The 13,061-nt window shown below is 37.0% G+C and overlaps 1 protein-coding gene across 2 annotated transcripts in view; it reads right to left on the bottom strand.

Moving 5' to 3' along the window:
- The window catches only part of ATP6V0A4 (ATPase H+ transporting V0 subunit a4), a 93,884-nt gene that overhangs the window by 57,295 nt on the left and 23,528 nt on the right, over positions 1-13,061 (bottom strand). For both annotated transcript variants that reach the window (XM_037836066.1, XM_037836065.1), the window contains exons 5-8: positions 8,651-8,776; positions 8,078-8,172; positions 6,730-6,856; positions 4,333-4,415 (exon numbers count right to left, since the gene is read on the bottom strand). In XM_037836066.1, coding sequence (XP_037691994.1) covers positions 4,333-4,415; positions 6,730-6,856; positions 8,078-8,172; positions 8,651-8,776 — 431 coding nt within the window. The remainder of the gene's footprint in view (positions 1-4,332; positions 4,416-6,729; positions 6,857-8,077; positions 8,173-8,650; positions 8,777-13,061) is intronic.

Genomic DNA, 13,061 nt, shown 5'->3' with positions numbered 1-13,061 from the left:
TTGTAGCATCTTTGCCTGGTTTTGGTATTAGATTGCTGTTAGCTTCATAAAATGAGTTAGGTAGTGTTCCATTTTTTTCAATGTTTTGAAAGAGTTTGAGTAAGATTGGTGTCAGTTCTTTCTGGAAAGTTTGGTAGAATTCCCCTGTGAAGCCATCTGGTCCTGGGCATTTATTTGTGGGAAGATTTTTGATGACTGATTGGATCTCTTTGCTTGTGATGGGTTGGTTGAGGTCTTCTATTTCTTCTCTGGTCAGTCTAGGTTGTTCATATGTTTCCAGGAAATTGTCCATTTCTTCTACATTATCCAGTTTGTTGCCATACAGTTGTTCATAATATCCTCTTATAATTTTTTTAATTTCTTCAGGATCTGCAGTTATGTCACCTTTTTCATTCATTATTTTGTTTATATGGGTCTTCTCTCTTTTCGATTTTGTCAGTCTAGCTAGGGGCTTGTCAATCTTGTTGATCTTCTCAAAGAACCAACTTTTGGTGATATTTATCCTCTCTATTGTTTTTTTGTTCTCTATGTCATTTATTTCTGCTTTAATCCTTGTTATTTCTTTTCTTCTACTTGGTTTAGGATTGGTTTGCTGTTCATTTTCTAGCTTCTTCAGTTGATCCATTAGTTCTTTGATTTTGGCTCTTTCTTCCTTTTTAATATATGCGTTTAGTGCTATAAATTTCCCCCTTAGCACTGCTTTTGCTGCATCCCATAGGTTTTGGTATGTTGTGTTCTCATTTTCATTCATCTCTATATATTTAGCAATTTCTCTTGCTATTTCTTCTTTAACCCACTGATTGTTTAGGAGTGTGTTGTTTAACCTCCAGGTATTTGTGAATTTTCTAAGTCTCTGATGGTTATTGACTTCTAATTGTATTCCATTGTGGTCAGAGAATGTGCTTTGAATAATTTCAATCTTTTTAAATTTATTGAGGCTTGTTTTATGTCCCAGCATATGATCTATTCTGGAGAAAGTTCTGTGAGCACTAGAAAAGTATGTGTATCCTGGTGATTTGGGATGTAATGTCCTGTAGATGTCTGTTAAATCTAATTCATTTATCAGATTGTTTAGGTTTTCAATTTCCTTATTGGTCTTCTGTCTGGTTGATCTATCTATAGGAGAGAGTGATGTGTTGAAGTCTCCCACAATTATTGTGGAAACATCAATTGCTTCCTTTAGTTTTTCCAGTGTTTCTCTCATGTATTTTGTGGCACCTTGATTGGGTGCATAGACATTTACGATTGTTATTTCTTCTTGCTGAATGGCCCCTTTTATTAGTATGTAGTGGCCTTCTTTGTCTCTCAAAACATCCCTGCATTTGAAGTCTATTTTATCTGAGATTAATATTGCTACACCTGCTTTCTTTTGGCTGTAGCTTGCATGAAATATTTTTTTCCATCCTTTCACTTTCAGTTTCTTTGTGTCCCTGTGTCTAAGATGAGTCTCTTGTATGCAACATATTGATGGTTCATTTTTTTTTGATCCATTCTGAGAATCTATATCTTTTAATTGGGGAGTTTAATCCATTTACATTCAACGTTAAAACCGTGAAGGCATTTCTTGAATCGACTATCTTATCCTTTGGATTATGTTTGCCATATTTTTCCCTCTCTCTATTAATATCCTTTATTGTACCCATACCGAATCTCTTTAGTACTGAACCTTTCTCCAAGTCTCTCTGTCCTGTCTTTGTTTCTCTGTCTGTAGGGCTCCCTTTAGTATCTCCAGTAGGGCAGGTCTCTTGTTAGCAAATTCTCTCAGCATTTCTTTGTCTGTGAAAAATTTAAGCTCTCCCTCAAATTTGAAGGAGAGCTTTGCTGGATAAAGTATTCTTGGCTGGAAATTCCTCTCACTCAGAATTTTAAATATATCGTGCCACTGCCTTCTTGCCTCCATGGTGGCTGCTGAGTAGTCACTACTTAGTCTTATGCTGTTTCCTTTGTATGTGGTGAATTGCTTTTCTCTTTCTGCTTTCAGAACTTGCTCCTTCTCTTCTATGTTTGACAGTGTGATCAGTATATGTCTCGGAGTGGGTTTTTTTGGATTTATTCTATTTGGAGTTCGCTGAGCATTTATGATTTGTGTATTTATGTTGTTTAGAAGATTTGGGAAGTTTTCCCCAACAATTTCTTTGAATACTCTTCCTAGACCTTTACCCTTTTCTTCCCCTTCTGGGACACCAATGAGTCTTATATTTGGACGTTTCATATTATCTATCATATCCCTGAGGTCCATTTCGAGTTTTTCAATTTTTTTCCCCATTCTTTCTTTTATGCTTTCATTTTCCATTCTGTCATCTTCCAGGTCACTGATTCGTTGTTCAACTTCCTCTAGTCTTGTACTATGAGTGTCCAGAATCTTTTTAATTTGGTCAACAGTTTCTTTAATTTCCATAAGATCATCCATTTTTTTATTTAGTCTTGCAATGTCTTCTTTATGCTCTTCTAGGGTCTTCTTGATTTCCTTCATATCCCGTACTATGGTCTCATTGTTCATCTTTAGTTCTTTGAGTAGCTGCTCTAGGTGCTGTGTCTCTTCTGGTCTTTTGATTTGGGTGCTTGGGCTTGGGTTATCCATATCGTCTGGTTTTTTCATATGCTTTATAATTTTCTGTTGTTTTTGGCCTCGTGGCATTTGCTGAACTTGATAGGGTTCTTTTAGGGTTTGTAGACCTATTGAAGTCCTTATCTCTAATTTATCAGATCTACAGCTTCGTGGAGTACACTTTCTCTAACTAACCAGCAGGTGGCGTCCACGAGCCACCTGTTCTCCACAAGCCAGTTCTCCCCTGCTTAGCCTTTTTGGTGAGTGGGGGAGTGAGTCTTGTGGGGCCCAATTGGTGTACCAAGCTTGCGTGTGTAGTTGGTGTTGCCTGCCCTGTATGTGGGGCGTGTTTCTGGGCAGTCGGGGAGGGGGTTGGCCCTAACAATCAAATCTCCCTGATGATCCTAGAGTTTTAAAGCTGCTGCAATAGTCTAATCCTTCAGTTCAGTCCTGCCACAGTTTGTCTCTGCCACTGACCCACAAGTCTTTGGTATTGGCGTATGGCTCCTGAGACTTGCAAGTGGGCCCCTCTTCCAGGCTGTGCACCCCGGGTCCTCTGTTGAGGGATGACTGTGCTATGTCACAGGTGAGTGCCGTCCCCCCAGGGCAGTTCTGGGCTGCTGGGCTGTGTAGGGAGGCTCCCAGTCTGCTCAAATGATGGCTGAATGGGGCTTTGTTAATTCACACTGCTCCACCTTCCCAGCTCTGGGACATTCAGCTGAGGTTGCAGGGAAGGCTAATGTCCATGCCCAGTTTTGTGGTGTGTGCCTGTTATTTGAAGCACTTCCGTCACACTGGGTTGTCTGGGGCAGCTCTGGGCTATGGGGCTGGCGATGGGCAGGAGTGTTTCCTGTCCACCAGGATGGTGGCTGTGAGCGGACACCCCCCTTTTCTTGGGAAGTTGTGTTGTTTAGTGAATTTTCTCAGCCACTGGATTATTGCCTTTTGTCTCAGAGCTCTCTTAGTTCTGCTCTTGACTTGACGTGCCCAAATTGCAATTCTTTGAAGCTTTCTGTATTGAGCTTCTTAGAGTAATTGTTTTAGAAAAAGCAAAAAGGATTTAAAAAAAACAAAACAAACAAACAAAAAAAAACGGCCCTCCTCAGAGATCTAATGGGTTATTGAAATGCTAATAGACAAAGCAACCAGGGCCATTAAGGAAAGGTGCACAGGGCAGAGAGATCAGCTTTGCTTCAGGATTTGCATATACGCCTCAAGGCCTGAGCTCCGCCCTTCCCCTTTCTGTGTTCACCAGAACTCCAAAAATCCTCTGCTTTTATTTTGGAGTTTTTCGTGTTGTTTTTTTTCTATGCCTGTCTCCTCTCTGCTGGGCTGGCTGCTCTCAGAGTCTCTGGTGTCTGGTCTCAGTCTATCTATTGTTGGAGTTTGAATCAGTAGAATGAGATTCCGATAAGAGCAGCCACTGCAGTTCTCCCTTCTCCTTCCCGGAGCTGACAGCCCCTCCTCCCCCGGGACTGAGCCTAGCAGGGAGGGAGGCGGGTCCCCTGGCCGCAAAAACTTACAGATTTCACTGATCTCAGCAGTTCCACGTTTTCATGAGTGTTGTATGAAGTATGCCCAAAGACAGATTGCTCTGTGGTGTCCAGTCCACGCAGTTCCTGGCTTTTTACCTACTTTCCTGGAGGAGTAACTAAAACTTACAGCTCACCAGTCTGCCATCTTGCCCCGCCTCCCAGGGTGGCCGATAAGGAGTATTTTGCATTGAACACCTCTACCTAATTATGATCCGAATCCCCAATGGAAGAGCCGTTAGCCTCTCTTACCCATCACAGATCTTCTTGACTTTCTGCCTGAGCTGCTCTCCTTGATAAAATATGATGAATATATTCTTTTTAATTTCTTCTCTCTGGAAAATCAGAACAAGTGAAAAAAAAAAAAAAGAGTTTTTCTTTCTTCTTAGAATACAGAAAAACATATTGTCCTGCTTTTAAGTTCTAAAAATGATAGCTGATGACAAGGCCAATGAGGTGGGCCCTACAGGGACTTTCAGACACCAAAGCAACCTGAGAGTGCAGCCTTATTACTTGACACACTAGTTAGACTGCAGCAGGGTCTTGCATTCAGCTTTAAGCCCTAACTTAAGAGATGTGCTAAAAAAAAAAAAAAAATCAAGAAAACGTCCGGAAAGGTGTACTAGGATATTTTGAAACCTAAAATAATAAAAATTGCCAACATATTCAGGTAACAGACAGTGGTGATAGCAGCACAACATTGTGAATATAATCAACACCACCAAATTGTACATTTGAAAGTGGTTAAAATGGGAAATATTATGTTGTAGATGTTGCCCAAATTAATCAATTATTAATTAATTAATTAATTATGTTTTTAAAAAGCTGACACAGCTCACTGGAATTAACCCATCTTCATTTCAGAGGCAACTGGGTATTTGCAATTTAACAAAGGTAAAACCTTACGCGCTTTTCCCCTCCGTTTCTCACTGTATGCCCATAATAATATGCTTTAAATTGCATTTTTAAAGTCCAGGTTTGACAATTCATAATAAAGGGAGACTACATATTTCACAAGTATATATGAAAATATTCAATTCTTAGTGTAAGCGAAAAAAAAGTGAACAAAAGCAATGTGCTGTTTTACTCCTATTTAGCTTGGAGAGGAGAGGTAAAATTACAAAACTCAATTTTGGAACAGTTGCAACAAATCCGATGCACTCCCATACCTCTCAGGGCAATGGAATCAGGTACAATCCCACTGAAAAGTCATTTGAGAGGACACATCAAATGTCATGAAAACACCCATACTTCAGCATCCTATTTTCTTGAATTCATATTATGGAAATCAAAAGAAAAGAAAACTCTACATGCTTGAAGATGTTCATTGTCCTGTATATATTCTAAAGAAATATTGGAAATAAAGCATGCAAAAATAGATGATGTCATATCAGCTCAATGGAAATATTAGGTTCCCATTGAAAATAACATCAAAATGAATCTCTCTTTGGCAGTTGCTCATTGTGGTAATGTAGGGGTGTTTTAGGATTATATTTTTGAAACTGACTGCTTTACAGCAGTCCAAAGTTTCCCTCATTAATGGAGTCTATCCCTGGTCCTTTTCTGAATCACTTAAAGCCTTCTTGTCTCCTAAGCCAACAAGTCCAGGGATCCATTCTGACCTCATGACATCTGCCCAGTGATCTTCAATGTCATCAGGCTAAAGTTATCTATCTCCAGATGCCTATTTTATAAATACTCTCTCTTTACTACTGTGGCTATTATATGTCAACACATGATTATTAAAAGTGATGATTCAATTCAAAATTTTAAAGTAATATTTATAAAGGATACATATAATATGGATCTAATAGTATCTAAAGGGAAGAAAAGGAGAAAAAAATTATTTTCATGTTATTACTACAACTATATAAAATTACATCTGCCTATGGCTATGGACTAGCATGAGAAAAAAATCATTACGTAGAATGGTAGGCTTTTGTGTTTTAAAAAATATTTGATATTTTTAAATATTTTAAATTTTGTTTCTTTTAACTATGAAGTTGCTTTCCAGCCACTAAAACACAGCAAAATTTATTTTTTTGGTTTCCATTCTGGAAGGGATTATAAAACTTCTCCAGAAACTAGCCCACCTTCTTGGAATTAAAGAGTAATTGGGTTTAAACACAACTGGAAAGGATGATGAGATACAACCCTAGGAAATTAAGGGCAATAAATCTGTGGTCCTCCAACGAAGGTCCTTGTTACTTAGAAGTGTGTGGTCCATTGACTAATAGCGTCAGCATCATCTGGGAACTTGTTAGAACTACAAAACCTCAAGTCTCACCCCAGCATCTCAGACCTACTGAATCAGAATCTGCATTTTAATAGGATTCCCAAGGTGACTCATGCATATTAAAGCTGAGAAGCACTGGCCTAAACCACTTATATTTGTTCTGTTAGTAAGACTCAGCTGCCATGGAGTAATATATTTAAGTTTCTTGGAATGAACCAATTATGAGGTGTTACCAAGAATCAATCTTTGAAATGACTTTTCGAATGTTAAGAAAAAAAAAGGAAAAGGAAAAAGAAAGGAATAGATATTCGCTTCATAGAACTAGAGACTTAATATTTTGAGAGGGGGACAAAATCCCTTTGGTGAGGACTACAGAAATTTAGAGGAAGTCTTCTGCAACTTGAGATACCCACTGTGACAGGATCCTCCAGGGCTGCGTCAATCTCACTGAACTTCAAGTAGATATTTCCTCGGCAAACTCGCCAGAGTAACCTCTCAAAGGAAGCCATTCTTTCCCTGTTTATCACACCAGCAGTGAACCTGGGCAGTAATAAGAGAAGGCATTACTGAGGGATAGGGAGAGAAGGTGCAGAGAGATGGCCCTGTAGGACATAAAGATGAGCAACCAGAAAAGGACAGAGCACTTCCCTTCATTTGCAGGAAGTAACTCAACCAAAGATCTGCTTGGACCAAAGATCCTGATAGGTCACCATAAGGCTACCCTACATCTCAGTCCCAAATTGCCCCTTTTCATCGTATGTTTCCTTTGACATTTTGATATATTTTGTAACCATCCAATATGATATATACAATTATTTGCAATTAAAAATGTGATAGATCAATGGCATTGTAGCTAAAGAAAGCAAATGTTCATAATGTTCAGCAATGAACATAGTATACTATGCGTTTTTACAAACAGTATACTAAAAATGACACACATGCATTGAAGACTATTTTTGCCATCATCCACTTACTTAGATTTTTTTCTGATCCAAATTTATCATATTAACCTTAAAATGGTTTCTTTCATTGTACTGTCACTTTAAATGGATATTCATCCTATTATACCATCTGAACAAAGATTTCTAATTTTTTTTCCTTTCATTTCAAATTCAATGTCTTGTGCCTGGCACACAACAGGCTCACACATATTTATGGAATGAAATAGTAGAATTCCAAAACACTCAACTTTCAATAAATGCTTTTAAATTCACCAATTTTACTTGGACATTGAATGAAATCCCACTATTTTGAGTCACTACATGTTTTGATGGGTATAGCCATGTCACAGCACAGCTAATTGCTGATAACTTAATTATGTTTCTAATCCCAGTTCTAATTACACTTACAAATTCAATCTCCAAATGTATTTTAATACCAAAGCAATATTTTAAAGATAAATAAAAACATATATATCCCATAAAGCCTTGTCCCAAATTCGGGAAGAGTTGAGAAAATCCACCTCAACAATTATCCCCACATCTTTCCCACACAGGAACAATGAAAACACCACATTTCTCAGGCTCACGAGTGTTAGCAACCTCATTACAAGAAGGTAACTCCACCTATAACTCCACTACAGCTTATTAGGTGACACTTGGGTTTATTACTGTATGGAGGCATTATACGCACATGAAATAGCCTCTATTCTGGTGACTACTTGTTTATCCAAACATTCAGAGAAATCTATCACATCTCAGACATCATGCTAAGGACCAGGGATGCTTCTACATGTAACTTTGAGAGCACAAAGTTACCAACCCCAGCTTTCCAGTCACGGCTGCAGGTGAAGTTCTTAACTCCAGGAGACCAGAAGTGTCTTCAATAAAGAAATCATCAGATAAATTGGTTTCAGTCTGAAAGGCAAAGCACAGCCCCTTTCATTTAAATGTATTCAGACTACCTTTAAAAGTACCCCCATCCTGTCTCAAGACTTTGTCTGTTTTTAATGAAGCTTTAATTTTCCACAAATAGTTCACAGAATTCAAAAAGTAGAGTGCTCCTTACCAGACCAGAAAGTTTTACCAGTCTCTTCCTACCAATAGCAAATCTGCTCAAACTAACTGCTCTAGATGGTTCCGGTCATTTCTGAGCCATTTCGAGCATATATTTTTTAATGAGCACCATGGCATTTTTGCATTCAATCCAACCAGAAGGGGCTGCCAGCCAGCACCACAGTTATTCCTCATGAAATACTCTCCCCTCTCAGCAATGGTTTAGCCATGGGACAGAGACAGAATGATTTATTCATATTCCAAATCAGGCAGTTTTCAAAATGGGAAATCAAGACTCTTAGGAAAAGGGCCCTTTAATAAACAGTCCCCAAATAACGACCTCAAAGAAGTCCTGGGTTTTCTTCAGGAGATGTTTGAGTTCAGTCAGTTCTAGGAAGCTTTTCTTCAAAGCCTGCTGGTTCTGGTTGGCTTCCTGTAACTCCCCTTCCAGTTTTTCCAAAACAGTCTATGCAGGGGGGCAAAAAGAGGTAAGCAAGGCAGAAAGTGGATTTACAATATAAATGCATAGTATAATGCATAGTGCCTACTATACCTTAACCACAACAAATAACTAAAAATCAAAGTATTCAATGTATTATAACACAGCTTAAAGTTGAGTGGCCTATTCAATTATAAACTTGATATGGTAACAAAGATAAGAGGGTAAATCAAAGAAATAAAGAATAAAAAAAATAAGAGAGATAATCAATAAAACCAAAAGTTGGTTCTTTGAAAAAAATAATAAAATTCACAAACCTTTAGCTAGACTGACAAAGATATAGAGAGAGGACACAAATAACTAAAATCAGAAATGCAAAGGGGGACATTACTGCTGACCCTACTGAAATACAAAGGATTATAAGAAGATACAGTGAACAACTGTATGGCAACAAATTAGATAATCTGAATGAAATGGAGAAATTCCTAGAAACACACGAACTACCTACCCTGACTCAAGAAGAAATAGAAAATCTCAACAAACCAATAACTAGTAAAGAGATTGAATCAGTAGTCAAAAACCTCCTAACAAAGAAAAGCCCAGGAACAGATGGCTTCACAGGGGAATTTTACCAAACATTCCAAGAAGAATTAACACCTATCCTGCTCAAATTCTTCCAAAAAACTGGAGAGGAGGGAACACTCATTAATCAATTCTATGAGGCCAACATCACCCTCAGACCAAAACCAAATAAAGATACCACCATATAAAGAAAAGACAACTATAGTCCAATAGCTCTTATGAATATAGACACAAAAATCCTCAACAAAACACTAGCAAACTGAATCCAACAATACATCAAAAGTATTATACACCATGATCAAGTAGGATTTATCCCAGGTATACAAGGGTGGTTCAACATAAGAAATTAAATAATGTAATACATCACATTAACAAAATAAAGAGAAAAAAATCACATATCTCAATTGACGCAGAAAAAGCAAAATCCAGCTCTGCTTCTTGATAAAAACACTCAGACAACTAGGAATGGAAGGAAACTTCCTCAACATGTTAAAGAGCATATATGAAAACCCCACAGCTAACAACATACTCAATGGTAACGGACTGAAAGCTATCCCTCTAGATCAGGAACAAGACAAGGATTCCCACTGTCACCATGGTTGTTCAACATTGTACTGGAAGTTCTAGATAGAAAAACTAGGCAAGACCAAAGAAGTAGAAGGCATTCAAATTGGAAAGGAAGAAGTAAAACTTTCCTTATTTGCAGATGACATGATCCTATATACAGAAAATGCTGAAAAATCCATGACAAATCTACTAGAACTAATAAACTAATTCAACAAAGTGGTGGGGTACAAGATCAACACCCCAAAATAATACTGTTTCTATACACTAGTCATGAACAATCATTGAAGAATTGTTTTAAAAAAAATTCCATTTACAATAGCAACTAAAAGAATCAAATAACTAGGAGTAAATCTAACCAAGGATATAAAGGACTTGTACACAGAAAACTACAAGACATTGCCAAAAGAAATCAAAGACGACCTAAATAAATGGAAGGACATTCCATGTTCATGGATTAGAAGACTAAATAGTGTTAAGATGTCAATTCTACCCAGTGATTTACAGATTCAATGCAATCCCAATTAAAATTCCAACACCCTTCTTTGCAGAAATGGAAAAGCCAATCATCAAATTTATATGAAAGGATAAGGGGCCCTGAATAGCCAAAGCCATCTCGAAAAAGAACAAAGTTGCAGGACTCACAATCCCCAATCATAAAGCTTATTACAAATCCTTGGTAATCAAAACAGCTTGGTACTGGCACAAGGACAGACACATAGACCAATGGAATGGAACTGAGAGTTTCAAAATCAACCCTCACACCTATGGCCAACTGGTTTTGACAAGTGTGCCAAGACCACTCAATTGGTAAAGGACAGTCTCTTCAACAAATGGTGCTGGGAAAACTGGATGTCCATATGCAAAAGAATGAAGGTGGACACTTACCTCACACCATATTAAAAAACTCAACTCAAAATGGATCAAAGAGCTAAATATAAGAACCAGAAACTATAAAACTCCAAGAAGAAAAAAAGGGAAGCATTCATGACCTCATGTTAGACAATGGTTGATTAGACTTTACACCAAAAGCACAAGCAACAAAAGAAAAAAATAGATAAATGGGATCTCACCAAAGTAAAAACTTTTGTGCATCAAAGGACTTATCATGAAGGTGAAAAAAATAACCTACTCAATGGGAGAAAATATTTGGAAACCACATATCCTATAAGGGTTTAATATCCAGTGTAAAGAAATCCTACAAGTCAACAATAAAAAGACAAACAACCCAATTTAAAAATGGTTATAAGACTTGAATAGACATTTCTCAAAAAAGATATACAAATGGACAAAAAACACATGAAAAGATACTCAGCATCATAGCTATTAGGGAATTGTTAATCAAAACCACAATCAAAACCAGTTCACACCCACTAGAATGGCTACAATCTTTAAAAATGGAAAATTACAAGAGCTAGAGAGGATGTGGAGAAATAGGAGCACTGGTTTGCTGTTGGTAGGAATGTAGAATGGTGCAGCCCCTGTGGACACACTTTGGCACTTCCTCAGAAAATTAAATACAGAATTACCATAGAGTGGGACCCAGCAATGTCACTTCTAGGTATTTAACCAAAGAATTGAAAGCAGGGACTGGAACAGATATTTGCAACTGATACTCATAGCAGCATTATTTACAATTGCCAAAAGGTGATTGCAAACAACCCAAGTTTCCATCAGCTGATGAATGGATAAATAAATAAAAATGGAATATTTTTTATATGTAAAAAAGAATGAAGTTCTGATAGATGTAACAACATGGATGGACTTTGAGGACCTCAATTTGAGTGAAATCACCCAACTACAAAAGGGCAAATATTGTATGATCTCACTGACACGAAAAAATTAGAATAAGCAAGCTTATAGACTTAGAATCTAGAATATAGGTTACCAGGGGATGGGTGGGAATAGGGAATAGAAAGTTAAGGCTTAAAATGTACAGAGTTTCTGTCTGGGTTTATGGAAAAGTTTTGGTAATGGATGTTGGTGATGGTTCCACTATATTGTGAACATAATTAACAGCACTGAATTATATATTTGAATGTGGGGAATTTTAGGTTGTATATATGTTACTAGATTAAAAATTAAAAAAAAAAATCCATAGAACTGCACAACAGTGAACCCTACTACAAATGACAGACTACAGTTAATAGTACAATTATAAAAATGTCCTTTCATGAACTGCAACAAATGTATCACACTAAAGCAAAGTGTTAATAACAGGGTGGTATAAGGAAACCCTATATTTTATGCATGACTTTTTCTATAAACCTACAACTTCTCTAATTTAAAGAAAAACACTGCCAGTAGAAATATATGAGAACAACGTAATATCTAGAGATGTTTATAATATGATAGTAAATGTAAAAAGTAGAAAACTAAAATATATATTATGGAACTGCAGGTATATTAAAAAATAGAGCGTCATAAGAATCAAACCTGAAAAGAAAGAAAAGTTAAGGAAGATTTTGAAGATGGTGGGTTTGTGGATAGATTTTTTTTTTCCTGAATTAGTATTTCCTCTAGATTTGTTATGAAAGCTTTTTTAGAAATTCTGCAAGGCAGGGACCCAAAGACATTGGCATACTGTTTGCCAGAAGAAGGATCCTTCTCTCTGGGAATTTAGAAGGGTTGTTCAGGTTATTTGAATTGATCATTCAATCCACCCCAGTGATCAGTGGCAAGACAGATATTACTCTCACGGTCTCCTTTTGTTTTAATTTCACCAAAATTAATATTCAGTAATAGTCATTAATAATATTCAGTAATATTCCTCAGTAAACTGAGGAAAAACTGTTGGCACACATCTGATTGCCCCTCCTAATTAGTTATTACTACAAAAGTATGGGAGTATACAGCCAATAACAAACTCAGTTGGATAAATTGATTTTTAAGATAATATCTGAAACATACAATCAACTCCATTTGGAAATAAAAATACATATTGTCTGTTTAACAAAATCAAGAGACTACATACTTATTAAGTTTCAGTGTAGTATCAAAGAAGAATCTCCACAATTATTGAAAAGGCTATTAAAATACTCTTCCCTTTTTAAACTACATATTTGTGAGACTGAATTATCTTCAGTTATTCCAATGAAAACAACATATTCCAGCAGATTCAATGCAGAAGTAGATGTGAGAACCCAGCTATCTTCTAAGCTAAGCA

This window comes from Choloepus didactylus, chromosome 5, assembly GCF_015220235.1.
Source record: "Choloepus didactylus isolate mChoDid1 chromosome 5, mChoDid1.pri, whole genome shotgun sequence".
Classification (NCBI taxonomy): domain Eukaryota; kingdom Metazoa; phylum Chordata; class Mammalia; order Pilosa; family Megalonychidae; genus Choloepus; species Choloepus didactylus.
The sequence above is the reverse complement of the archived record's forward strand: the minus strand, read 5'-3'. Positions and strand labels throughout refer to the sequence as shown.